This window comes from Cricetulus griseus, chromosome 7 (genome assembly GCF_003668045.3).
Source record: "Cricetulus griseus strain 17A/GY chromosome 7, alternate assembly CriGri-PICRH-1.0, whole genome shotgun sequence".
In the NCBI taxonomy this organism is placed as follows: Eukaryota; Metazoa; Chordata; class Mammalia; order Rodentia; family Cricetidae; genus Cricetulus; species Cricetulus griseus.
This window is the reverse complement of record NC_048600.1, coordinates 71,335,089-71,362,142: the sequence shown is the minus strand read 5'-3', so window position 1 is coordinate 71,362,142 and position 27,054 is coordinate 71,335,089. Positions and strand designations below refer to the sequence as shown.

General features: G+C 44.8%; 1 protein-coding gene across 6 annotated transcripts in view; it reads right to left on the bottom strand.

The window, feature by feature from the left end:
- Gria1 (glutamate ionotropic receptor AMPA type subunit 1) overlaps nt 1-27,054 on the bottom strand; it is a 322,505-nt gene that overhangs the window by 41,903 nt on the left and 253,548 nt on the right. For all 6 annotated transcript variants that reach the window (XM_027427448.2, XM_027427447.2, XM_035447765.1 and 3 more), the window contains one exon: nt 2,950-3,148. In XM_027427448.2, coding sequence (XP_027283249.1) covers nt 2,950-3,148 — 199 coding nt within the window. The remainder of the gene's footprint in view (nt 1-2,949; nt 3,149-27,054) is intronic.

Genomic DNA, 27,054 nt, shown 5'->3' with positions numbered 1-27,054 from the left:
ATGGACTTCTGGCAGCACATCTGTGCCTTTCCTCTTTACCATTATATGGTACCTTTACCTCTATACCATTACATTCCCTCATTACATCTTGTCAGCCACAGGAGTTTGGGCAAGTAACATAACCTTTCTGAGACTCATTGTTCCTCTTTTAACAGTGGTGATAACAGTTGCCATGGACAGAGTGTTGCCATGGAGACAACACACAAGCATAGGTAAATGCTAGCCCAATGCCTGGCATAAAGAAAGTTCTTTGGGGGGTAAGATTACTATGAGTATTTGTGTCTCTTTTTTTCAGGGTTACTTTAGTGTTGGAATGCTCAGTGCATAGCTTGCTTCACACCTGTTAACAACAGTCAGAGAACACTTTGACAAAGGCCCTTCAAGGGCCTGAGACCCCTGCTTCTCCACCTGTTCTATCTACACAAGGGCCTCTTCTTGTCTACCCATCTCCATGTGTTCTCCCAGTTGTGGTACTATTCAACAGCTCTCTTCTCATAGTGCTACTTTCCTCCAGTAGATCATCTTATTTCATCAAGGAAACAGCATTTGCTGTGAGACAGCCAGAGGAGGAGGCAGGGTCAAAGCAGTCCCTTTTGAGCACTCAGGGTTCTGGGCTCAAGGAAATGAAGTTGCCTATAGGAACTGGTAGTCAGCTCAGAGAGCAAAGGCTTTACAATACATTCTACCTGATGAGTGAGTGCAGGCTCTAAAATCTAGAAAGGTGACTCCTCAGCCCATCAACCAGCCCTTGTTCGTTTTACTTCCATGTCCTTCCTCCTTCCAACTTGGCAGAGCCCCACTCCCCAGGCTTTCTGGAGCCTGAGCATGGGAACTGGATCCACCAACAGATCAGAATTCCCTGACCAAATTAATGGACCAGATTGGTCCCAACTGGATGTAATTTACATATAAACTTCTTCCCAGGGTAGGAAAGCCTCCAGCCCAGAGTGCTGCTTAGCAACTCATGCAGGCAACTATTTCTCTACCTCCCAGTAAGACTTGCTTGCTTTCTCTTCTCATACCATTTTGTCTGTCATTCTTTGCAATCATGAGACCATGAACTCAGAAGCCGCTGGCTAGGGGTGACTTTGGTGGTCATTGTGAATGAGAAGTGCTAGAAAGAAGGAGTGTCTGCAAGAGCTGGTAGACTGACTAGAACTTCTGAGATGTGGAGATGTCGGAATGCTGCAGGTCAGGAGACTGATTACCATTTATCTTGGCCTAGCTGTAGCCTATTAAATAGCCATTCTTTGTCTCTCATTTGTGGTAGACCTAACATTCTGTCTGGCTGGACCTAGCCTTCTAACAGATACATTCTCTTTGGAATGTATTAACAGAACCGCTTTCCCATAAACCATAGAACTAAGCGTGTCATTGCATGGCATGTAAGGCCTATAGCTGAGGTTTCTCTGCTTTGCTGTCACCTCCTACTTAGTGGTTCCACCAATGTATTTGAAAAGTGCTTTGACTTAAGACTTTTTTGTTCTGTTACTACAAAAACTTCCACGTTTTAACATGGAATTTGGAGGGAGTGATCTGTGTTTCCAGTCCATGGTGACTCATATTTGGCTCCAGAATAAACTGTTTCTTATTCTCTTTGAGGTAAGAGCTGTTTTTGTGTTGATGCCATCAAGTTTCTGACCCTAATCCTTATGCACAAAGTCCATCAATGGTTAAGAAAGGCTCTACTGATCCCACAAGAAGACCCACAACAGGAGGGAATATTACAAGTCTGGGGTTAGAGCTGTGTCCACACACTTCCTAAGTCATTCCTCACTGAACTACAGACTGGGAGAAGAGGGATGGGATAGTGCTTCTGGTGATTTGCAGCACAGACTAGTGTGTGGTTGGGGTCTGAATCCAACCTGGAGCCTAGAAGCTTCTACAGATACTGAGTTCCATTTCTCAGGGGTCTTAAGACAGCCGGGGAACATTCCACGAATCTTACTTCTCCAAAAGTACTTATAGGCTCAGGCTACCAAACTCCAAGACACCAGGTGGCACATTCCTCATCTGTAACACAGAGACATCTTATCCAAATAGACCCCTCCCCAGCTCCTCTCAGCTCCTCCCCAGCTCATCCTCAGCTTCTCTCAGCTCCTCCCCAGCTCCCCATTTCCTTTCCAAGGCTCACCTCCTCTAAGTCATATATTAACAAGATTTCTTCCTCTGTTCCTTGAAACTCAAGACACCCTCCCTTGCCACCTGGGAATCTGAGGCAGCCTGACTACTAGGCGTATGAACTATTATTCATCACCTGTCTGGCATAAGACCTCCTTTTTCTGAGATGTATAAGAAGAGACCAAAATTCTGCCTCAGGGACCTGAACTCTCCTTAGACCCCCTACTATGCTGTCTATGACATTAATAATTCTTTAAATGAGCTGGGTGGTGGTGGCACACACCTTTAATCTCAGCACTTGGGAGGCAGAGGCAGTCAGATCTCTGTGAGTTCAAAGCCAGCATGGACTACAAAGTGAGTTCTAGGATAGCCAGGACTATTTCACAGAGAAACCCTGTCTTAAAAAACAACAACAAAAAAAGCATTAACAAAATTCTTTGAATGAATCTCTTACCCAAAAGGATAGTGGTCTTCCTGAGCCCCAAAGCCTAGAGTTTTCACTGAGTTTCTGGGAATTGCTAGGAAGATAGGCAGTTACCTTGCTGCCTGTAATATCTACCTACCTACCTACCTACCTACCTACCTACCTACCTATCTATCTATCTATCTATCTATCTATCTATCTATCTATCTATCTATCTATCTACCTACCTATCTATCTATCTATCCTCTATTTATTCTGTGTTGCTTGGGAAGTAACGCAGAGCCTACGATGTACTTCCACCACAGAGCCACCTCCACCCAGCCCTTATACTTTCTAATGAGAAGCAAAATGTAATGGAGTGATTCCCTTTTGAGAAGGCGTCTTGGGATCAGGAATGCCCTCACCCTGAAGAACTCCTTAGTGGAGCCTGCTTCCAATGTCCCATAAGCAATTTCCGTCTGCTTTGCCAGGTCCTCTGCACTCTCGATGGGAGACACCATCCTCTCCACAGTCAGGAAGGCAGCCAGGTTGGCTGTGTATGAGGAGATGATGATCAAAGTGAAGAACCACCAGACGCCGCCGACAATGCGTCCAGACAGGGACCTGCAGGCCAAAGCGAAGAGGGGTCAGAGACAGGGACATTAATTGCAGAAGGCTCTGGAGAGGAGCGGGAAGCCAGCAGAGTTCTGTCAGCAGAGCTGTCAAACCTCTGCTCTGTAAGGGAGAAGTGAGAATTCAAATGGTAGAGAGATGCCAAGCTTCCTTCCTTGTCATGATAAGCAGTTGTGGGGTTTCTGCCCCTTGGGCAGATATGTACACAGGCATATCTTCACACTCGCTTTACATGGACAGACACATTAAGACATGCCAGCCCCTCCTCTACCTTATAATGGGTCACATCTGTACCTGAAACCATGCCCAAAGGGTGTGGCCACCACTACAAGTTCACTGGCAAGGCAAGATGCCACTACAAAAGATACTACAGGAGATAGGCAGTCCCTCCACCCACCGACACAGAGATGGATTTAAAAAATGGTTAAGCTCACTGTGACAGTATACACTGGCAATCCCAGCACTTGGAAAGTAGGGGTAGGAGGATCAGGACTTCAAGGTCATCTTGGCCTCTCAGTGAGTTCAAAGCCAGTCTGGGCTACAGGAGATCCTATCTCTAAAACAAACATAAACAAATGAACAAAAAGGAAAGAAAGGGGCTAATACAGGAGATGAAGTTTCCCTTGACATTCCCATGGTCACTTTCTTGTGCCCCCATAATGAAGAGAAAGATAACTAGCAAGAGAGCCACAGTGACCTCTCTGAGTCTCTTGGGGGCCTCCCAGTTCAGGGATTCCCAATGACCCCACAGGGTGGTGTGGCTACTTCTCAGGGTGACTGGAACTCTCCCAGGAGAAATGAAGATGCTGTCAAGTAGATGCTTGTGCCCTATCAGACCATTGGGAAAACAGGAATCATGAAATGGGGATGTCCCCAGAAATCTCATACAGGGGAAGGGAAAGTCTTGTGCCAGCCAGAGGAGGAGAAACTTGTCTTCCAGGAAGAGATTTCCCACAGTTCCCACAATGTAAGGGAGATTGGAGCTGAGACTATGATGGATGGGGCCACATTTTAATCAGGCCTTCTTGGCTAGCTGACCTCTGACCTCTATTTAAACCTAAATACCATGTTAAGGTTCTCAAGAGGGACTTTAGGGGAATGGCACCCCTCCTTGACCCTACTCACAATGTGACCACTCTGAAGGCATCTCCTCTCTCTGCTTTTCACTTTTACTTGTCCATTTAATTGGCATGTTGAGTTTGGGTGGTGGAGCCTGGCTTGTTAGGGCTACCAGAGCCCAGATTCAGACACCAACCATTTTGTGTGATTCTTAGGGAGTGTGATGATTACTATTGATTGTCAGCCTGGCAGGATTCAAAGAGAAAGGCATCTGGAAATGTCTATGAGGAAGTTTCTAGACTGGTTTAATTGAAGTGGGAAGAGCCATCCTGAATGTGGGTGGTGCCATTCCATGGGCTGGGGTCCTACACATAATGAATTGGAAAAAGCAAGCTAAGTTTCTTGACTGTGAATGAGACATGAGCAGCTGCCTTAAATCCCCACACCCCTTGCCTTTCCTTCCATGATGAACTTCTGTGTGAGCCCAAGCAAATTTTCCTTAAGCTGCCTTGGCCACAACAAGAGGAGTAAGTAATGAAGGGATGGCCTAGAAGACAGCCGTCAGGAGAGTGGATTCTGGGCAAAGCATATAGAGCCCTGTTTTCTCTCACTGTGTGTACAACTTTGGACACGCCCATCGGTCTTTTTGTCTGGATCTTCACAACATGCCGTAAGGATGTGGCTAATCTGGAGGGCATTCTCTAGAAGTGAAATGACAAGTAGAAGCATGGCAGGTAGTCTAGCGCCTGGCACACAGTGAGCACTTCCGGGTAGAGAACTACCCAGGGCAGAGGTCAGGGGTGTGGAGCCTATGTCAGGGCCCCTCCAGAAAGCCTGCTCTGAGGCTGAGTAGGGATTGGAAAGTTATAAGCACCCATCAGCTTTTGTTCCAGCAGCTTTTTGTTCACCCCCACATCATATCTGACAAGGAGATGGCTATAGACTGCTCCCTTTCTTTAAAGCATGTCCTGTCATCCCTGTGAGGAAGAGGACAGAAGGAACACTTTCTGGGCCCTTAATTCAGCCAATATTAAGAGGTCATGGGGTGTGACCTACTTCATTTTGTCTTTGATTTCAAACAGCTATTTTTGCAAAGGTCTGGGAAAGAGAGCTTTGAGGTTCTGGTTCGGAATTGCGGGGGTAACAATGTCTGTCTTGCCTCCTTTCTGATCTGAGCTCTGTCTACAAAGAGATGCGCAGAGTGAGGCGATGGGCTCTGGCCAAACACAACAGTTTCACTGATGAAGCAGCTGCATCCAAGATGTGTGTCTCCATGGGCCAGTCACAGCATATCATCAGCTACAAGTCACTCCTCTGGCAGAACTTGTGTGACTAATTTTAACCACCCCAGCTGCTGGCCACTGTTGTTGCTCTCTAGCTGAAAATGGCAGCAGGGTAAGAGCTGGGGTTGGATAATGGCTCCAGGGACAGCCCATGTCTCTGCAAGCCAGTACATGGGTCTATTACCCCAGAGGGCTGATTCCCAGAACAATGTGTCTTTCCATTTGGGTGGATCATACAAGGGTAGCATGGCCATAGCTGGTAAAGCAATGGGTGAATATTAATAGATCCACTCACTCATTGGTTTATCTTGTGATTTATTCTTTGTATTAGTTTGCCTTTCTGTTGTTATGATAAACACCATGACTCAAAGCAAGTTGGGGAGGAAGTGTGTGCCATCACATTCAGCTTCTTATGAGTTCCAGAGGTCAAGTTTAGGCAGTTATACATGTGTGTTGAACACTTTACCAACTGAGCTATCTCTCTAGCCTCATATGGATCCTCGCTCCACATGGACTTTAAAAACTACAAACAGGTTCGTGATACTCCCGGCCCCTATTTAAAACCAGTCATGGTTAGAAAATAAAATCTAAAATATTTTACCAAGACCTGAAAGACACCTCCTGATTGACCCAGTTCTAATGGCTTCCAGTGGTCACATTCCTCTACCGTTTTGTGTCCCAGCCTCCCTGGCCTTTGTAGTTTCAAGACCACAGCACAATCTTTCCCACTGTGGTGGTTTGGATGAGTGTGGATCCCACAGGCTCATGTGTTTTAATGCTTGGTTCCCAGTTAGTGTAAGAGTTTGGGAAGGATGAGGAAGTATGGACTAGGTGTGTCACTTGGGGTGAGCTTTGAGGTTTCAAAAGCCCACACCATTCCCACTTAGTGCTCTCCCCCACTCTCTCTCCTCTCTTAATCTCTCTGCTTTATGCCTGTGGATTAAGGTGCAAGCTCTCAGCTACTTCTCCAGCACCACGGCTGCCTGCTTCCATGCTCCTCACCATGATGGTCATGAACTCCAACCATCTGGAAACCCAATCCCCAAACAAAATTGCAAGGGTTTTTGTTTATTTTTTATTTTAAAAATTTTTTATTTTGCATGTTTTGATCAAAGTTCAGCATCCAGAGAAGTCAGGGCAGGAACTTGGAAGCAGGAACTGCTGCAGAGGCAGTGGAGGAATGCCGCTTACTGTCTTGCTTTTCATGGATTGCATTGCCTGCCTTCTTAAATAAACCAGAACCACAAGCTCAGAGGTGGCCTCACCTCACAGTGAACTGGGCCCTCCCACATCAATCATCAATCAAGAAAACGTATCCCAGGCTTGCCCACAGGCCAGTCTGGTGTTTTCTCCACTGAAGTTCCCTCTTGCAAAATGATTCCAGCTTGTATCACGTTGACATTTAAAACTAGCCAGCACACTGGCTGTGAGCATTCCGAAATGGAGAAGCAATTCACGGAGTGGAAACAACCAGTGAAGGCAGGAAAGAGATTGAACAAGTGGCCATTCCAGTTTCTACATGCCACAGGAAGCTCCCAGCACCGTGTTCTATGCAGTCCCCATCTGAACTGCACAGGACATTTGTTCCCATTTTGATCCTTCACACTGGTGGGCCAGCAGGAATATGGCATTGGATGCACCAGGAAACCAAGATTGAGAGAGATGAATTACTTTAGGTAACAAAGATAGTGACAGAGGTTACATGGGAACCCCAGATCTGACTTCAGGGGTGTGACTTCACCTGTGTTGAAATTAGACTCTGCTGAAGGCCACCCCCATCCTCTCAGGGCTGTCTGCTGGCTCTGACTATCCCTCACCCCACAGTTCCTAGAAGGGAGTATTTGGCATCACACTGCTGTTAAAATGAGACTTCTTCCATGTATAATTTTGGCTTTACATACATAGAAGGATATCTTTTATAGCTGCTGCTGGACAGCCCATAATAACAAAGCATATGGTTTTTCTGCATATTGAGTGGCCCACCCTAAGCTCCCACTACTGCTGGCTCACTAACTGGTTATCAGAATCCAGGTGGGCTCTGAGGGCCTGGGACCCTTCCTCAGCAGGCCAGGTGTGAGCCTGTTCCTCCTCTATGGCTCAAATATCTGGCATTTGAAGTCTTTAGGGTTGGAGACATATTTAAATACAGTGTGTTGTGGACTTTTCTGAAAATAGTCTCTAACTCGTGAACAAACAGGAGGCATGCTTCTGCTTTAATTAACGTGTGGTTATCTTTGGCACAGGACGCATATTAGCAGGAGCTATTTCACTTAAAATAATCGATTGAAAACATCCCATTTGTCAGGTACCATTTTACCACAGCCTGTTCCCTGCACACTCAGCCCCTCCCTCTCACTTCTCCCCTGCTGAGCAGTAGAATAACCACCTCTTGCAGGGGAAGTCTTCCTTTCTCAGCTCTCCTGAAACCCTCTTCATGTCTTCAAAGGGACACTCAGCCTGTCTGGGCATCTAAGATAGTTAAGTGGGAGTTTGGAAGCTGTGTGGACCACCTGCTGTCTTGCCCTGCAGGAAATGATGGTCAAGTCATCTCACATTTCTGAACCTTGATTGACTGCCAGTGAAATAGGGGCCATATTGTAAGCCCCTAAAGGGGTTGTAAGGATGAGGGGCAGGCACAAGGCAGGGTACCTGGGCCTGAGTAGGCACCTAGAAGTGGTGTCTTTGCTAATACCCTAAATGAAAGATGGCACGGAAGTAAGTTTAGCAAAGGATGTTAAGTGAACAGTGCAAATCATTTATTGATTAACTCTTTCTCTCTCTCTCTCTCTCTCTCTCTCTCTCTCTCTCTCTCTCTCTCTCTCTCTCCCTCTCTCTCTCTTTGAGACAGGATCTCAGGTAGTCTAGGCTAGCCTCCTACTCACTTTGTAGATCAGACTAACCTTGAATTCCCTAGCTCCTTGCTGGGATCCCTCCCATATTCTGGGATCTCCTACCACCGTAGAATATAAAGGAGAGTATAGTATTATACAGTCTCATTTATAAAACTTACTTTTCTGCTGAAGTTCACAAGTTCTAGGCTATAGTGTGTTATGCTGATTCATGTCTACGCTGAGTTTGACATCAATGCTGTGACCTCCTGGAAAGTAGAGACCATCAGGCTGCCTAAGGAGGAGGAGTGAAGCTGGCCCAGGTCAGAAATAGAGTAGCTCCTAACTCCAATGCTGATCAGTATTAGGATGGAGCCTGTGGATAGCCACTGTATTCCAGCCTGGGCAACACTGTGACACTGGTCTCTTTAAAAAGCAAAAGTAAGAGCCTAAGCCAGGGGAGTGTCTGAATATGCACACGAAGGCTAGGAGTTTCATTCATGTGCCTGGGCCAGGAGCTTCATTTAAAGATGATTAATTTTTCAAAAATGATGTGGATGTGTATTTGTCATGTACGTGCAGATGTCTGAGGAGGCTGGAAGAGGGAATCTGGTCCCTGGGTGCTGGAGTTTCAAGAGGGTGTTGAGTTGCCTAGTGTGGATGCTAGGAATCAAACTCAGGTCCTCTGCAAGAGCAACAGGTGTTTTGATGGCTGAGCCATTTCTCCAGCCCCCACAAGCTTTTTTTTTTTTATTCCTTTGCCCACAATTTCTTCTTTTCCTAAGTGAACACTGGCAATTTGGTGACATGTAGAAAGCCAACACAACAGTCAAAAGTCTGGAGTGTAGAATCCTAAGGTCTGAGTTAAAATCCCAGCTTCATCCTTTCTAGCTGTGTCAGCCTGAGTAGCTAACCTCACCTCTTGGAGCCTCCAGCCTCTCATGTGTGGGATGACAGTGTCAATTTCCAACTTGATACAATTTGGATTCACCTTAGAAGGGCTTCTCAAATGAGGGATTGTTTAGATTGAGTTGGCCTCTAGCCGTTCAAGTGAAGAATTTTCTTAAGTGAGTGGATTGAAATAGCAAGACCTGCCCACAGAGGGTGGCATCATTGCCTAAACACAGGGGCATCCTGAACTGTATAAGATGGAGAAAGTGACCAGAACATCAGCATGCATTTCTTGCTCTCTGCTTCTTGACAAAGGATGCAATATAACCCTGTGTCTCGAGTGCCTGCTCCCGTGGCTTCTCTGCGTCGAGGCACTGTAACTTGTGGTTGTGAGAGAGAACAAACACTTCCTTCTGTAAGCCACATTGTCAGGATACTTTATCTCAGCAACTGGAAAAGAAACAAAGGCCAAGCCAAAGGCTGGGGAATAGTCTAGAGGTGTGATTAGCTTGTGAACATCTGTTTTAGACAGAGAACACAGCTTGGAGGAGCATGGGTCCTGAGGCAGGAAAAGCCTTCATATGATGGAAGTGATGAGCACCACAGAACATGTTTGGAAAGGGAGCAGGGTCTAGATCAGTCAGAGTCCCGAGCTCAGGTGTGGACCTCTCTGAGAGGCTCCTCCTCTTGAAGCCTGCCTGCCTGCCATGCTCTCTTCGAATTTCTTGGAAACTCTTGCACTGCTAACCAGCCCCTTCCTCTCTTCTCAGCTTCACTTTGTGGCTACATCTAATTATGAAGCCATCAAGGGATTTTAGATTCCTTCATCATCCTCTATAACCAATACAACCCCAATATCTGTTGAAGGAACAGGAAACACCACATGCAATTTGTCCCGCTTTCCTGAGCTATCTATAGAAGAAAAGAAGAAAGTGCCTGTTCTATGACTCAATAAACTTCATTGCAAAGCTTTAGAAGACTATTTTGGAGGAAGTGATAATTCAGACACATCTACAATTCTCACACGGTTATAAAATCATGTTCCTTCAGATATCTTTGCAAAGTGATTGTCGGAGAACAAATTATGTATGATACAAAGTTCAGATAATAAAGTTTGTTTCTTTAAGTGCATCATAAAAAGCTGAAGTTCCCACCAACTTTGACAGGTTCCCACCATTGGTGAATCTCTGTCAGAGATCTCTCTGGGTTATCACAGGCAGAGATCATCTGCTTTGATCTTCCCATGCCTTCCTCAAGAGCTCCCACACAGCATAGTCTCCCTATAACAGCACCAAGGCTGGAGACCAGTTTGACTCTGGTCTTGCTCTAGTCTGTACAACTGGAGGAAGAGGCTCCAAGGAACCTTTCTCCTAGTGTCCAGGAGAATGAGGAGGCAGGGTCTTCCTTCTCACCTTTAGGAAACAGAGGTCTTCTTCCCCATCTTTAGACATTGAAACACAGCCCTTCCTGAAGAAGATGGGGTTGGGCAGGGGAGACACTGTTTTCATCAAGACCTGATGCTTGGCGACCATCTCTACCACTCATCCTCGTCTCTGTGCTTTGTGTAGCCCAGTCTCATGTGCATGGAAGATGTGCTCAGTAGCACTGTAAGGTGACCTCTGCTCAGGTATTACTCTAGCTGACAGACACCAAGAGGAACAAACAGGATGTCCTCACAACCACAGTGACCAAAATTTGTCAACAACCCAAATGGGCTGTGTTCACTTACAGAGGGGAGTTTAGCTGAGTGTATGTACTGATCTCTGCTCATCTGCTGAACTTAAGGCAGGGGTCTTATTTAGAGGGATCTTACCTAGCTCCAATCCTGGAACTCTTAAGAAGAATCTTCTCCAGCAGGAGACAGAAGTCAAAGAGACTGAAGTGTATGTTTGAGGGCTGGTGCCAGGGATAGTTTCCGTCATCGGGATTGGAGGGGGGTTGGGGCCCCAGCCCAGAGCAGTCCCCAAAAGCTGAGTGGTTCCCACTCGGTCAGCAGGATAAGGGCTCCTGTTGTTACTAGGAAGTGAATTCAGGTGGCAAAGGGAATGTGTGGAAGAGGATCCTGAATTCCGGTTAGGAACTTAGTGGCCCAAAACTCCATTGCAACCTTGTTTGTCTCCAGCTGAGAACAAAGTCATAGTATGCTGGCTCTGACTCCAGAATTGGGAGAAAATACATTGAGTGGGATTTAAGCTGTGCTTAGGGTTATGTATTACAAAATAAGATGAAGTGAATGTGGGCTGGCTGCAAACCATTACAAACTTGGCCTGAATATCTCCTGTATTGTCCATTTGAGGATGTCAGCAACAAATACTTATCTCGTTTCTCCCTCCTCCTTTTCTTTGTCCCTCCCTCCCCTTCTCCCTCTCTCCATCTTTTCCTTCATTTCCCCCTCCCTCCTTTCTTTGCTGCAGTTTTATGTGTGGAATCCAGAGCTTTGCACAGGAGAGGCAGATGATTCACCACTCCCGAGCCTCGACTTCTGGGAAGCATGGTAATTAAGAAGAAATGGGCTATTGCCAGGCTGCTCGGACTCAAAGCTAAGCTATAAAGCTGAGAACCTGACTTTGGACAAGTTACTGAATTCTACCAAGAGGGGCACCAAAAGGAAGAAAATTTACGCCCAGAGACACCCACGCCCTAATTCCTAGAACCTGTGGCTATGTTGCATTAAATAGCCCCAGGGAACTTTTGGAGAATTAAAGTTAGGGACTTTAAAATTAGGAATTCATCTGGTGGCTACTAGATCATTAGTTTGGCTGCTGAAAGTGAACGAGGAAGGCAGAAGGGCTGGTCAATGAGATGCGAAAGAGTGACAGGGATGCCCTGCTGCACAGAGGGTGCGATCCTGTATGGTCAGCAGAGGGAGAGGAGAGGGTCAGTGCTGAGGGTGCTGTCCGGATGTCAGAAACAGTCCCTAGCTGACAGACGCCAAGAGGGACAAACAGGATGTCCTCACAACCACAGTGACCAAAATTTGTCAACAACCCAAATGGCCAGGAAACAGATCCCCCTCAGAAGACTCAGGAAGGAATACCACCTGGCCAGACAGCAGCATCTTAGCCTTTTGACACCAGTACTAGATTTTCAACCAAAGAACTGTAAGCTAATCCATACATTTGAGTTGCTTCAGCATGCTCCATCCTGTCATGGAAATGATACAAAAGCAAACACCACGGCAGGGCAACTGAACCCCTGTCAACCACACAGCAGAGACTGGCCTGGGAGGTTCCAGGCCACACTTCCCTTTTCACCACTCCAGCCATGCCCATCTTCCTCCTCCTTCCCAGCAGCCAACAGCAGGCACTCTCAACCTCCCATCTTGTTTCTCAGCAGATGTTCTCAAGAGATTCTCCCAGCTTCAAGTTCTGCCTCAGGAGGTGTCTTCTCCAAGAAGCTTCTCCCAGCTTCTCTACCAGTTCAATCCCTACAGACGCCAAGACTATATTGGTGCATTTGGTAGATGTTACACTTACTTAGACTCCAGGCTACGGGGAGAGTTTCTTCTCTTTTATTAGAGTCTATATGTCGTGATATGTTAGGGTTTAATAAAAGGCAGTCCCCAAATCCTTAAATCTTGGCTTAAAAACCAGCAAATATTTTTAAAATGTAATTATCTCATTTTACCATTTCCCTTCCTTCCTCTAACTCTTCCCACATCTTCCATTCTCTGCTCTCTCTCAAATTCATGGCTATTTCTTTATTGTAATTCTTTAAGGATTTGTTTTGTTTTTGTTATATGTCTGTGTGTTGGTATGTGCTACTGGGTGCAGCGCCCAAAGAGCCAGAAGAGGGTGTCAGACCCCATGGGACTTGAGTTACAGTCAGTTTTGAGCCACTCCATGTGGGTGCTGGGAGCCAAACTTTGGTCCTCTGAAAGAGCAGTATGTGCACCTAACTGCTATGCCATCCCTCAGGCTCCTCTTTTTTAAATGTTTATTTTCGTGAGAATATTCCATATGAGATGTACTTGTGGGACACAATTTTGAGTGGGGAATATGTTGACATTTAACATATGCCCATTTATATGAGGTTGTACAGAAAAGCTAGTAGCTTATCCATGTGGCTTGACTGAACTCTATACTCAATGGTTAGTAACTGCAGGTTTCTGGGATGGAGAGATGGCTCAGCAGTTAAGAGCATTTGCTGTTCTTCACGAGGACATGGCTTTAGCTCTTAGCCACTACATGATCGTTCACAACCATTAGTAGGTATGCCTATTGTGTGAATACATTCATACAAACAAAACACTCATACATAGAAAGTAAAACTAAGAGTAAATCTAAAGATAACCACACATTTGCCCTCCACCCTGTGTGAATGCTGGTGAGGGTTAGTCACAATGGTCAACTTGATGAGCTATACAATCACATGGAAGATGAGCTGGGCAAGTGGACAGGCCTGTGGGAGATTATCTGATTAGGTTGAGACAGGAAGATCTGCCCACCCTGAGTGCCACCCTTCCCAGTGCTAGCATCCTGGATGGCATCAAAAGGGGAAGCTGAATTAAACATTAGTGTTGCTTTCTGCTTCCTGACTGTGGATGCAATATGATCAGCTTCTGTGTCTTCCCGACCATGATTGACTTGAACCTTAGTGACCCCTAATCAACCCTTTCTCCTGTGAAATCTGCCAGGGTATTTTATTACAACCACAGAAAGAACTGCCAAGACACTGACATTTCAGTCCTTGAGTCTATGACTTTGACTATTCCAGAGGAATTACTTGGCATTTGTGCTGTGCCTGGTTTATTACACTTGGCAGTGTCTCCAGGGTTCACCCATGATGTCACAGAGTCAGTCCCCTTGATCATTTGAAGGCTAAAAGGTGTTCCTGTGAGTGCACATACCACATGTTCTTATCCACTTGTTGATCAGTGTACTTTTGGTTATTCCCACATCTTAACTATTCCAGATAGAGCTGTAACACAGGAGTGCTAGCATCTCTCCAGGTCCTGACCATACTATGTGGTAAGTACCCAGTATTGGATTGCTTCCATACCGGTCTCCACAATCTCTGTGCCACTATTCCCACCATGATGGCTGGGTGGATTGGAGAACTCAGAGAAGCCAACAGCTGAAACATTCCCTGCTTCCTATCCAATCATCTGTCTTCCCATTCTTCCTCTGTTGCATGCTGATGCTTGCCTGACTCTGCTGAGACCATAACATGTAGCAAGCTCTGCCTAGCCCTACACTGGTGCTTCCAGTCTGCAGTATGTCTAGGTCTGCCTCCAGCCCTTCATTCCACCTCCTTTCCCATCTGTGGCTATTCCTCTCTTCACTGTATAGGTAGATCCCAAGTAACTGGAAAAAGAATCAAGACTTCAAGTTTGATTCCTCTATAGTTCCTGGTTAGACACTCAACAAATATATATTTAGTTTGAACACAAAACTGAAAACTGCATGTGTCAAACACTCTCTGCTTATATGCCCCTGTGAATCCCCAAATGTCATTAGGGATTGGCATGTTTTGCCAGTTTATTATAGGGAGCACTAGCTATTTATCAGTATATTCACACACACACACACATACACACACCACACACACTCTCTCTCTCTCTCTCTCTCTCTCTATATATATATATATATATATATATATATATATGCATATATAGTATGTGTGTGTGTGGAGGCCAATTGCGCTCCACCTTGTGTTTTGAGACACGGTATCACTAAACCTGGAGCTGACCAATTGGCTAGGCTGGCTGGCCAGGAAGCCCCCTGGGATCCCCCTCTTTCTGCTTCCCAGGACTAGATTATAAGTATGTGCCAGTATACCCAGCTTTTCAAGTGGGTGCTGGCCGTGAACTCAAGTCATGATGGATGGCATGGCAAGCATTTTACTCACTGAACCATCTCCTCAGACTCCCATCAGAAAGGTTAAAAATATCATGAACAGTGACAAAAGACAGCAACAATAACAAACCTTTTCTTTTATAGGTGCTAAAAATATTCAATTTGATTGTTGATTGTTGACTTGAAAATAAGAAATGAAAATGAATAATAGTAAAACGCACTTAAAAATATCACCAACAATATGCCTCACAGATGTGGTGATATATTATTTATGATCTACACATAGATCACTTTGAAAATAGGTGAAGCAATTTCATTGCCTGGTTTTCTTTTTTTTCTTCTAGAAGATTTCCCTTCTCTATACAACTAACACTAAATTGATGGTTGTAATTAGCATTCAGGAACGCATAAGCTTTTTTTTTTTTTTTTTGGTTTTTCGAGACAGGGTTTCTCTGTGTAGTTTTGGAGCCTATCCTGGCACTCGCTCTGAAGACCAGGCTGGCCTCGAACTCACAGAGATCCGTCTGCCTCTGCCTCCTGAGTGCTGGGATTAAAGGCATGCGCCACCAATGCTCGGCTAAGCATAAATTTTTAAAGCTATATCAGATTAGAAAAGAATTTTCTAGAGATGTCAAAAAGCTTCTTCCCATGAGGGTGGCCATGGGTCTCACTTGTTGGGAATGGATAAGGAGGTAAAGCGTTTGGGAAGAAGATGAAGTTGGGGAAGGAAGTTTTATTTCAAGGTCCTTCCTGGCCTCAGGTTTCAAGCAGGCCATTTGCCACAGGCTGTGTGTATAAACTGATCAAGTCAACTCTCAGTGAATAGCTTGCCTAATTCCACATCTCATAGCTTCTGTCCTCAGCCACAGGGATTCAGGAGTCAACAGCTGGATGGGTTTGTTGTTGCCATTGACATTACTCAGCAGTTGGTTATCAAGGGCCTTTAGCACACCAGGCCTTGTGTTGACATTTCTTAGGTCCAGAGGAAAGGCATTCAGAACTGAGGCCAAGAAGATGAACTCATCCTAGAAAGGCTTCAGGTAGGGGGAAGGTTCCTCTAAACAGAAATGGCAAACAAAGATCTTGTGAATGAGATTGAAAGAGGCCAATGGTCTTCATGGACTGAAATCTGAGGGGCCCAGCAGGAGTGCTGTGGGAAAGGGTGGAATAGTGGGGAGTGAGGCCAAGTGGGAGGAGACTGAGCATATACAGGCCCTTTGGAGAAAACATTGGGGCAAGGCAGAACAGGACATGAAGATGAGAAGCTGACACTGTTGGACCTCAGCTCAGAGGTGAATGTGCTGATCACAGCTGCAGCAAGGCTGCAGAGAGAGTGAGCAGATGTCCAGACTTGGGATGTTGTCATCCCTCTCCCTCTCTTTGCCAAGGTTTCAAATTTGAGGTTCTATTTCCTGCCAGGTGTTGGAGGAGACTCACTTATCCCTCACGGGACACATGGAAAAATGTAGCATGAGTTCTAAAAGGTCTTAATAATAAAAGCCTGGAGTCAGGTATAGGGGAAAATCTTCAGAGAGATCAGAAGAGCCAGCCACAGCCACACCTTACCTCAATAACTTCCAAGCTGAAAAGAGACTGAGCTCCTATCTCCTCCAGCCTTATCACTCACTTCCTGTCTATCTCTACAGACCTCCAAACCTCTATGGTTAAATAGTGGCTAGCTCTGCCTTCTGGTCTTCAAGGAAAGCTTTTAATTATTAAGAGTACAAATAAGATATCACTATAGGATTTAGTCTTGTTTTGTAAATGGAGAACTAAAGTTGAGAGGCCCACGCCCTTCACCGGCACAAGGCTAGTCTGTGTCCAGAGCCCCCAAGTTACCCTCTTTCCTTATCTTTGTCTCTCGTGCTTTGGGCTGGGGCACCTCAGAAGAGGCAGTGACAGTTTTTGAAATGAGGAACACAGAAGAAAATATAATCCAGAAGGAGCTTTCCCAGAGTTACTGCCTATGATGGTAATCTTGTCAAGTTGCCTAGATTTCACCTCACCTTGAAGACACACCTGGGGTATGTCTGCCAGGTCATTGCTAGAGAGGTTCGACTGAGGAGAGAAGACCAACCTTAACTGTGGAAGGAACCATTCTGTGGGGCCTTCGGCTGGGTTAAAGGATAAAGAGAGCTGAACACCAGCACCCATCTCTCTCTGCTTCCCTACTGCAGGTGCAAGGTGACTAGCTGTCCAAGTTCCTGCTTTCCCAACCATGATGGACTGTACCCTCAAATAGACCAAACAAACCTTTCCTCCCTTTATTTGCTTTGTGTGTGTGTATGGGGGTGGGGGGGTGGTCAGATAATTTCCCACAGACATGAGAAAAGGGACCAAGACAGTCACTGGAGGAGAATCAGCTGCCAGACCCCTCTGTACTAGTGCCTACACACTTGTGCTCCCCAACTCTGTCTCAACACCTGGGGAGCTGGGTCTTCCCTGCTCCTGTCCCTCAGGCCTTGTTTGGTAGCTGAGTGACTATGGGAGATCCTTGTGTGCTCTCCCATAGCTTCTTAGGAGTTAACATTTAAATTGGCTATTGAAAGCCTTCTGAGAATGAGAAGTGGAGTAGGCCCCAGGAGAGAGAGAAGACTGCCTGAGACAAATGGGGGAGGGGCTTGGCATATCAGAGCAGGTTGCTGGGGAGCAGCAGAGTGAAAGCCTGGGAAAGTCCCTACTTCGTTTCAAATCTGTTTCCCTAGAGAGAGGGTCACACTCATCTACCTCAAGGTTGTTATGAGATCAGACACAACAACCAGTTGTGACTGAAAAATCAAAACACTCTTTGCAAAGGAGCTGAAAGGTCTGGTAGTGTTAAGTCAGAAGCAGTGTCACAAAGGCTGCTGGCTGCCTCAGGGAGTCAGCACCACTGTCCTGATTATCTTATAGGTGGGAAAAACCATGCTGGGGCTCAGAGATTAAATGATTTCCCCCTCTCCCAAGTGACTCAAGATTAATGCTGTCTAGGCCAGCATTAGACAGGAGATGTTAACTCTGGCCAACGCCTCACTGTCTTGCCTTGGCACAGTGGATGACAAATGGGTGAGGTCTGACCTTTAGATTTCTTACTTAGTTTTGTGGTCTTGACCTATTTTCTGATTTCTTCACCTTTAAAACTGGAATAGTCATGTTGTGAACACAATGGGTTGTTATTGAAATTGGCTGAGGTAACATGGGCACCAGGTAAACCATGTGGAACCTACCATTATGGTGAGGCCACACATGGCTTCCTTGTTCTGTGTTGCCACATTGCCCAGCAATCTTGGAGAACTGATCTGACCTTTAGAGGTCTCTGATCCATACTTACACATTCCTTAATTTGGTCTCCCCCACATTCTATTGATAAACCAGGGTGGGGCCAAAGAGAACAGCATTCCCTGGGAATTTCCAACACTTGCTTTAGTCTACCCTACAAGTCCAGGCAGGAGTGAAGCTCAATGTCTAATCAAGAGTCTTTCCAAAACAAATTGTGTATCTTATGCAAATTAGCGAAGAAGGATGGAGGGAGAGATGGAGTTCCATTGACGTAAGACGAGAAGGTCCACTATGTTTTCCCAGGGAAATTCTTATGCAGAGCCATGAAAGGCCTAGGAAAAGAGGAGAACTCAGGGGACTGAATAGATCTCATGCCAAGGGACAGTATTTATTCCATCTTAGGTCACAGGCAGGATCAGTCTGTCTTAAAGTGAAAGCACACGAAGAATGCCCGTAGCTTTTAATCCAGGGAGAGGCCCTGTATGTGAATTCTGGGTTTGCCAATCTCTGAACACCCCTCACGGGACCAAAGGTTGGGGGCTGAACTTGACAGGAACCATGAGTTACTTGCACAGCGTATTTAGCCACATCTTGTCTATATGCAAGCTGCACTGTTCCCTTCTTGATTTTTAAAAAAATTATTTTAGTGTGTGTGTGTGTGTGTATTGTGATTTATGTGCATGTGAACTGCCTATGGAGGCAGGAGACATCAGATCCCCCAGAGCTGGAATTACAAGTGAGCTGCCCAGCATGGGTGCTGGAAACTGAATTTGGACCCTCTGCAAGAGAAGTAGATGTTCTTAACCATTTAGCCATCTTTCCAGGCCCCCTTCTTATTGGCTTGTCTCTTTTTTGTCTTTTTTTTTTTTTTTTGAGACAGGATCTAATGTAGTTTAGGCTGGCCTCAAGCTTTCTATATAGCTCAGGATGGCCTTGAACTCCTGATGCACTTGCCTCCATCTCCCTAGTGTTGGAATTACAGACTTGTGCCTCTATGCTTGGTTCTTGATCACCCTTTGAAAGCCTGTAATAGCCTGTTCTTCACACAATAGCTTGTGAAATTTCAATACTTTGGAGCTACTGGAATTTGGGGCCAGATAATATTGGTGAGAGACTGAGGTAGTTCTCTCCATGGTAGGGTGTTCAGTGCATCCAGAGAAACAAATACTGCAATGTTTTCTCTCACACATGGAACCTAGATTTAAATTCATTCGTATATGACATGACAATAGAAGGGTGTCTATGTGAGGGAGGAAGAGGTCTAGAGGGAGAGGCAGGTTACAAGAGACGACACTGAAAGAGGGCACTCTTTGGAGTTGAGAGGGACTAGAGGAAGACAGTGAGAGGTGAACTGATGGGGGAAGTACTTCTGTGTATGTTTATCTTATTGATTGTTTAATAAAGTTCTGTTTGGCCAATGAAACAGCAAGTTAGACAGGACTAGGAGTCAAAGAGGATTCTGGGAAATGTAGTAGAGAAGTGGTGATTCAGGCCGGAAGTGACATAGCAAGGAGACTCATATTTGAGCAAGGAGAAACAGGAAGTGTCCCTTTTCCCCTCTGCTCTTGCTCCAGCGGCACCATGTGAGCCACCGGCAAGAGAGGGTGCCAGCGGAAGGCATCCTCTATAAGATAAGTCTTATAAAATATATAGGTTTATGATAGTTAAGACTGAGCTAACAGATGAGAATCCTAGTCTTTGGCCAAGCAGCGTTTGAACCTAATACAAATTTCAACTCGGGTGGGCGGCTGGCGTAGAGCACACACGTGGTAGTGGGGCTCAGGCGGCTTTTGGCGGAAAGATGTATTGTAACAGTGAATAATATATATATATATATATATATATATATATATATATATATATATGCTTTAATGTGTAATAGTGAAATTGATTTCTTCAAGGGTCTGGGATCAACCCCCAGTATGGAGGCAAACAGTAACAGCACTCCCCACCCCAGTCCATAATTTTACTGTTGCTGAACTGACGAAATTATTCTTTACTTTTTGTATAACACGTTTTTTCCTGGTTTTCAACCCTGCCTTATAATTTAATAGCACTTTCTTGCCTATTTTATTTTTTTCTTTCCATTATTCCTTCTTTATTTCCCCAGATCAAAGCTCTTCCTATTGTTTGATTTATTGACACACTGCCAAACTTTTCTCATGTCACCTTTATAAAACTGAATGTGCAGATGTAAATCACAGGTAGTATTTATTTAGAAACTTGTTCATTTCCTGAATTACCAGTGTTCACACCCAGTAAGGCTCCATGACAGGCTCTAGGGGAATGGTGACACTTGGCCCTTTCCTTCTCACAGCTGAGAGTTTTGTAGAGATAACTCTTTCTGCCAGCTGCCTGAGTTCTGCCGCCACGTTAGGGCCCCAAACAACACACAGATTCTTATGTTAGTTACAATGCTTCTGGCCAATGACTAGGATTTCTCATTTGCTAGCTCTGTCTTAAGTATCAACCATAACCATTAATCTATATATTTTATAAGGACTTATCTATGAGGACGCCAGCCTTTCGTCCTCTCTTCCCTGGGATCACATGGTGGCTCTTTTCTTTACTACATTTTCCAGAATCCTCCTCCACTCCTAGCCCCACCTATCTTGCTTCTCTATTGGCCAACAGTGCTTTATTTATCAACCAATAAGATAAACATATACACAGAAAGACTTCCCTCATCAGAGTTTATCTTGAGTTTTACTGTTGCAAAGGCCAGAGTCCTTTGGCCAGCAATACTGACATCACCTGGAAGATGGCTCAGCAGGTAAAGGTACTTGTTGCCAAACCTGATAACCTGAGATTGACCTCTGAAACACACATGGTGGAAGGAGAGAACCAGATCCCCAAAGTTGTACTTTGTCCCCCACATGAATACTATGAAATGCATACATGTACACTTGCAATGAAATAAACAAAAATGAAAAGCATAGAAAACTCTGGCTTTGTCCCAGGACTACTAATAGAAGTTGCATCTCAGGAAAATTGTTAGATATGATAAAGTTTCAAAATTGATGGGTAAGGGTACACTGAATAAGCATTAGGAATAAGATATGCTGTGACACTGGACATTGGAAATGAGTTAATAGATCAGGTTGTTGAATATTTAATTATTTAATGGCCCCCTCTACCACAAAATTAAAAAAAAAATGAACTTAGGAGTTCAAGGAGATCACATCTTGTTCCCTCCCCATTTTTTGGTGTGTGGTGTGTATGTTTGTATGCACAAATACATATGAGTTTGTGTACATGTGCATAGAGGCCAGGAGTCCCCATCAAGTGTCTTCCTCCATCACTTTCCACCTTAGTATTTGAGACAGGGTCTCACTGTCACTTTAGCTCTCTGATTCAGCAAGACTCACTGCCATCAAGCTCTAAGAATCCTCCTGTCCCCACCTCCCCAGTGCTGGGATTACATTCCCATACCTCCATGCCCGGCTTGGTATGTAGATGCTGGGATCCAAACTCAGGTCCTCATGCTTGTGGGCCAGGGACTTTAACCATTGAACCACTTCCCTGGTTCCCCAAATACTATTTCTCTTAAGGGATCTTCCACTAAGTAGCTGGGTCTCGAGACCCTGTCCTTTCCCGACACATTTTTGTGCTAATACTGATCGAGTGAATTGTTCGTAAATGTGCTCAAATAAATTTGTGGGTTTTAGACGTTTCAGCAAATGATGGACTTATTCGATTTTTGCCGGTGCAGCTTTGATTTATCGAGCGTGGGGCTTTGTTTGGCTGCCACAGTGGGGGAACCTTGTTTATCCTCTTCAGAGCTACATGGCTTCATCATGGTTGACATAAACAGAAATGGAAAATTCACAGGATGAAATGGAAGAGAATTTTGCACAGAACGTTTTTTTTCTCTGTGGTTTGAGGTTATTTATGGATGGATTTGCCTATTGTGTCATTTTTATGTCTATGACATGTGGGTGATCCTTGGCTCAGTTTACACCCCTAATTTACCTGCCCCCCTCATGTTCATTACTTAGTCAAACCCTCAGGCTCAGCTGCTAGAAATGAACTAACAAAGTCCCCAATGTTTCAATTTTCTTCTCTTAGGCTACCCAAGCAAGTCTAGCTTGCTTCCTGCATTAAGGCCAAAAGTCAATAAAGTATATATGTTCTGAATGCAAAATAAATTCCTGTGTGCTCCCCACCTGCCCTCGCCTCTGAAATATACCATCTTTTAGGTTAATTTAGATGAAAACCAGCTCATCCTCTCCTGCCTCCTCTCCAGAATTCTCCAGAGTTTTTCGAGCTTGCTAAGGATGCTTTTTCCATGCACAGGTGTCCCAGATGTCATCCATCATGTTCAGCGTTGTGAATCCCTACCCACAGAAATGGGCGACACAGAATCTCAATTATCGGCTTGCTCTGGACCCTTGGTAAATGCCACTGCCATTGCTACTCTGTGAGATCACAGCATCTCACAACTGGAAAGTGCTGTTAATATTTCACATGAACTTCTATGTGGAAGTGACAAGGGGCAGGAGGAGCAGCTATAGGCACTTTCATATTCCATCAGGTACTCCACACTGTAAAAAGGAACAAGCACACACATGTTACTAGCTTAGTGTGCACACACTATAATGGTTTGTCTGTTCAGAGATAACCCCCACTTCATCTCAGATGTCCTTGGGAGGATCAACAGCAGAAAATAACTTTAAGAAGAGCCTGGGCAGGAGGAGGGAAGAATATAGAGGATGACCACGAGGGAAGCATGGGCAACACATGACTCAGCAACATGGCTGACCACCTGACCGAGCTCTGAATGTATAGCTGACCTAGTTCCCACGCCTTCTCCCTATATTCTCTGGAGACGAAGTAGAAGGCAGACTTTGAGAATGCTAGTCTACCGTTTTTCTCAGATTGCTGGCTCTCTGAACAAAGCAATTTTTCAGATTTGGTTTCTATCCCTTCTCACCAGTGTCTGTGAGTGACAGACCGAGGTTCCAGTATATTCCAGTGTGGAAGGAGCACCTGTACACACCTCCTCTGCAGAAACATCCTGCCTCTGCCCCAGAACCAGTGGTCAAGACTTGTTCTCAAGCTTTGTTAATTGAGGTGGGTGGGGCGAACACATGCAGAAGTATGAATGGAACTGAACTAAGGGTCCAGGTACATGCCTGCATGTGTGTGACAACTGCTCCATGAGAAAAGGGAGCACAGCAGGGAAAAGGATGGTCTTGAAGTAGAGCACACAGGTTTAGTAGGCTATTTAAAAGAAAACCTTGTCCCCTTTGTTCCGTGTGTGTGTGTGTGTGTGTGTGTGTGTGTGTGTGTGTGTGTGTGTGTGTGTGTGTGTGTGTGTGTGTAGGCCAGATATCAACCTTAGGAGTCATTTCTTAGTTTACTTTTTTCGAGACAGTATCTCTCCTTGTTCTGGAACTCAGCACAGGTTAGGCTGGCTGGCAATTAGCCCCAGTTATGCTGGGATTACTGGCTACTATACTGGCGAATGCTAGATACTGAACTCAGGTCCTAATGTTTGCACAAACGTACTTTCCTGTCTGAGCCACCTTCCCAGCCTGTCTCCTCCTGTTTCCTTTTCATTTGTATGTCTAAGACAGAAGAATATTTTCACAGCTTTGAGGAAGAAAAGACTTTGGTGATGGCTAATATTGGTCTCAACCTGACCACATCTGGAATACCTAAAACCCAAGTAGCTGGGCATACCTGTGAGGGATTTTCTTGATTGGATCCTTTGAGGTGGGAAGACCCACCCTAAAATCTGGGCCACACCTGCTGATGGCAGCCCACATAAAATGACACAGGAGAAGGAAGCTTTTGCTTTTTGCATGCTTGCCCTCACTCTCACTGGCAACTTCATCTATCCTGCTGCTGAGGTTTTCCATATATATATGTGTGTGTGTGTGTGTGTGTGTGTGTGTGTGTGTGTGTGTGTGTGTAGTGTGTGTATGTGTTCAGTATCAATTATTTTCCTTTAAAGAATCCTCACTAATACTTCTTAAGACACAATACTAGCCACATTGGAAAATCTTGCTATACTAAAATACATTAAAACCACTTACGATAAACTCTTCTAAGATAATAAAAAACATGTCATAGATCAGTGGTTCTCAACCTCCCTAATGCTGTGACCCTCTAATATAGTTCCTCAAGTTGTGGTAACCCCCAACCATAAAATTGTTCCATTGTCACTTAATAACTGTAATTTTGCCACTGTTATGAATAATAATGTAAATATCTGATATGTAACCCCAAAGGGGTCATGACCCACAGGTTGAGAACCACTGCCATAGGATAAGACACTGATCTGAAATGTCACTGAAAAGAGATTAGCATCAAGAACAGTTGAGGAACAATGAGAAGACAGACAACCCAGCAAGAAAAGAGCTAAGAGGCTCTGCTGGTTAGTTTTAACTATAAATGTGATACAACCTAGAATCACATGGGAAGAGGGTCTTAGTGAAGAGCTATCTACACCAGGTTGGCCTATGGACATGTCTGTGGGGAACTGTCTTGTTAACTGGTGTGGAGATCAACCCCACTGTGGGTGGCACCATTCCCTAGTTAAGGGTCCTAAATTGTATCTAGCAAATCCTGAATCGAAATCTAGCTGAGTATAATAAGCACAAACAATCAGGCAGCATTTATGTGTTTAAGTCTCTCTGCTCTTGACTGTGGATCTACTGTGACAAGCTATTTGAGTTCCTGCCTTGACTTCCCCTCAGAGATGGGCTGTAGGAACTGTCAGCTGAAATAGGCCCTTTCCTTCCTTAAGTTGCTGCTTGTCAGGATGTTTTGTCAAAGCAACAGAAGTGAAACTTTAACAGAGACTTAGAAAGTTACTTGTACCAGATGCTAGATACCCAACAACTATTGGGTATGGAAGGAGTACTGTCACCAGGGAAATGCAGAGTCAAGCCATAATGTGGTATGATAACAGACTTGGACAAAATAAAAAAGGAAAATGTGAAGTAACTGGAACTCACATGCTTTGCTGACAAGAGTCTAAATTTGTACAGTCCTTATGAAACAGCTTGGTAGAATCTTCAATAGGAAAATATACATAACTTGACTCAGGAATTCTACTCTTAAGTTATACACCCAACGGAAAGCCACATATGTTCACCAAAAGATTTTGCAGGGATATTCATAGCAGCCCTACGTAGAATAGCCTCATGATGGAACAACTCAAAAATTCACCTTCAAAGACTGTATCCATTGAGATGTTAGCTGATGTCAATTTGACAGAATCTGGAATTACCTGGGAGACTGACTTCTGGACATGCCTATGAGGGATTACTGTGATTGTATTAACTGAGGTGGGAAGACTTGCCCACTGTCGGTGGCATCATTCCTTGGCTGGGAGCGGTAAGTGGAGATAGGGAGTTGAGCAGTAGCATTTATCTCCCTGCATCCTGACTACGGATAGGATGTGACCAGCTAACTCAAGGTCCGAACCACTGTGACTTCCCTGCCCTGATGGACTATATCCTTGAACTGTGAGGCAAAGTAAACTCTTTCCCCTTAAGTTGCTTTCATCAGAATGTTCTATCACAGTGACAGGAAAAGAAACTAATGTTCACAAAATGGAGCATGTGCAGTGGTCTTCTCTGCCACTCCTCCCACTTTAGTCTTCTGTGCAGATGAGTACACATGAGCCATTTAGCTCAGCCTCACCAGCTGTCTTTGCTTTCCTGCTGTTGTCCCCAAGCAAACACTAAACACACAGACCGTTGGCATTAGGAGGAGGAGGAGGAGTGCTCTGGGTGGTCTTTAAAGGAAAAGAACAAGGCAGTGACTGGACTATGCATGTGAGCTGTAGTGCAGTTGTTAGAATCCTTGCCTAGCATGCAGGGAACCCTGGATTTTTGCATGAACTGGGCATGGCAGTGCATGCCTGCAATTGTAGTACTCTGGAGGTAGTGGCAGGAGGATCAGGAGATCAAGGTCAGTGTGGGCTTCAGGTTATCCTAGATGCTGTCTCAAAAACAAAACAAAATAAAGCAAAACACAAAAGCTGTGACCTAGCCCTTTTCAACACTCAGACTTGGTACAGGGTTTTCCTGAGTACTCATCTCCCCTCTTTTCCTCTCTCTACTCCCCCTCTTTTCTCCCCCCCTCTTCTCTGTCCTTCCCTCCTCCTTCTCTCCTTTCCCTCTTTCTTCTCCTCCATCCCTACAGAACTTGAAAGCTGTTCACATATATTTGATTAGTCTTTTACATAATGCCTGTTAGGGGAACTTGCCTTGTTGAGGAAGGCCAGATTATAAAATGCTCAGCTAGCTGAAGAGGCAGTGAGAGCCCTCTGGACCTTGGTTTTCCCCAAATCTAAAATGAGTTGATTACGGGAGATACTGCATGGCTTTCAGAATGTAGTCTATAGATTCATTAGGGAAGTAAGTAATGGATTCATTAATTTAGTAAGTAATTACTGACATCTATTGTGGACACAGAGTGATAAACACTGACAGTGTAGAATCTTAATAAGTATTGACTATAAATCTCATTAACATCTCTACCTGGAAGGAGAGAGGACACACACCTTCTGTGAAAGACTATTACACAGCAGGTACAGGTTAAGTCCTGAAAGTGCCCTGTCCCATTTAATCTTTGCAGAAGTCCCAAACCCACTGTCATTATTTTATATATAGAAGATTCAAACTGGCAAAAAAATGGTCATGGTAACCCCTCCCATTCCACATGTTTTGCTTATAGTGTCCCAAACAAAAGCTGGCTGAAGAATACCACTGTACGGTTTATGATGTGCTGCATGCTTCAATGCATGCAAAACCTGTGTCTGT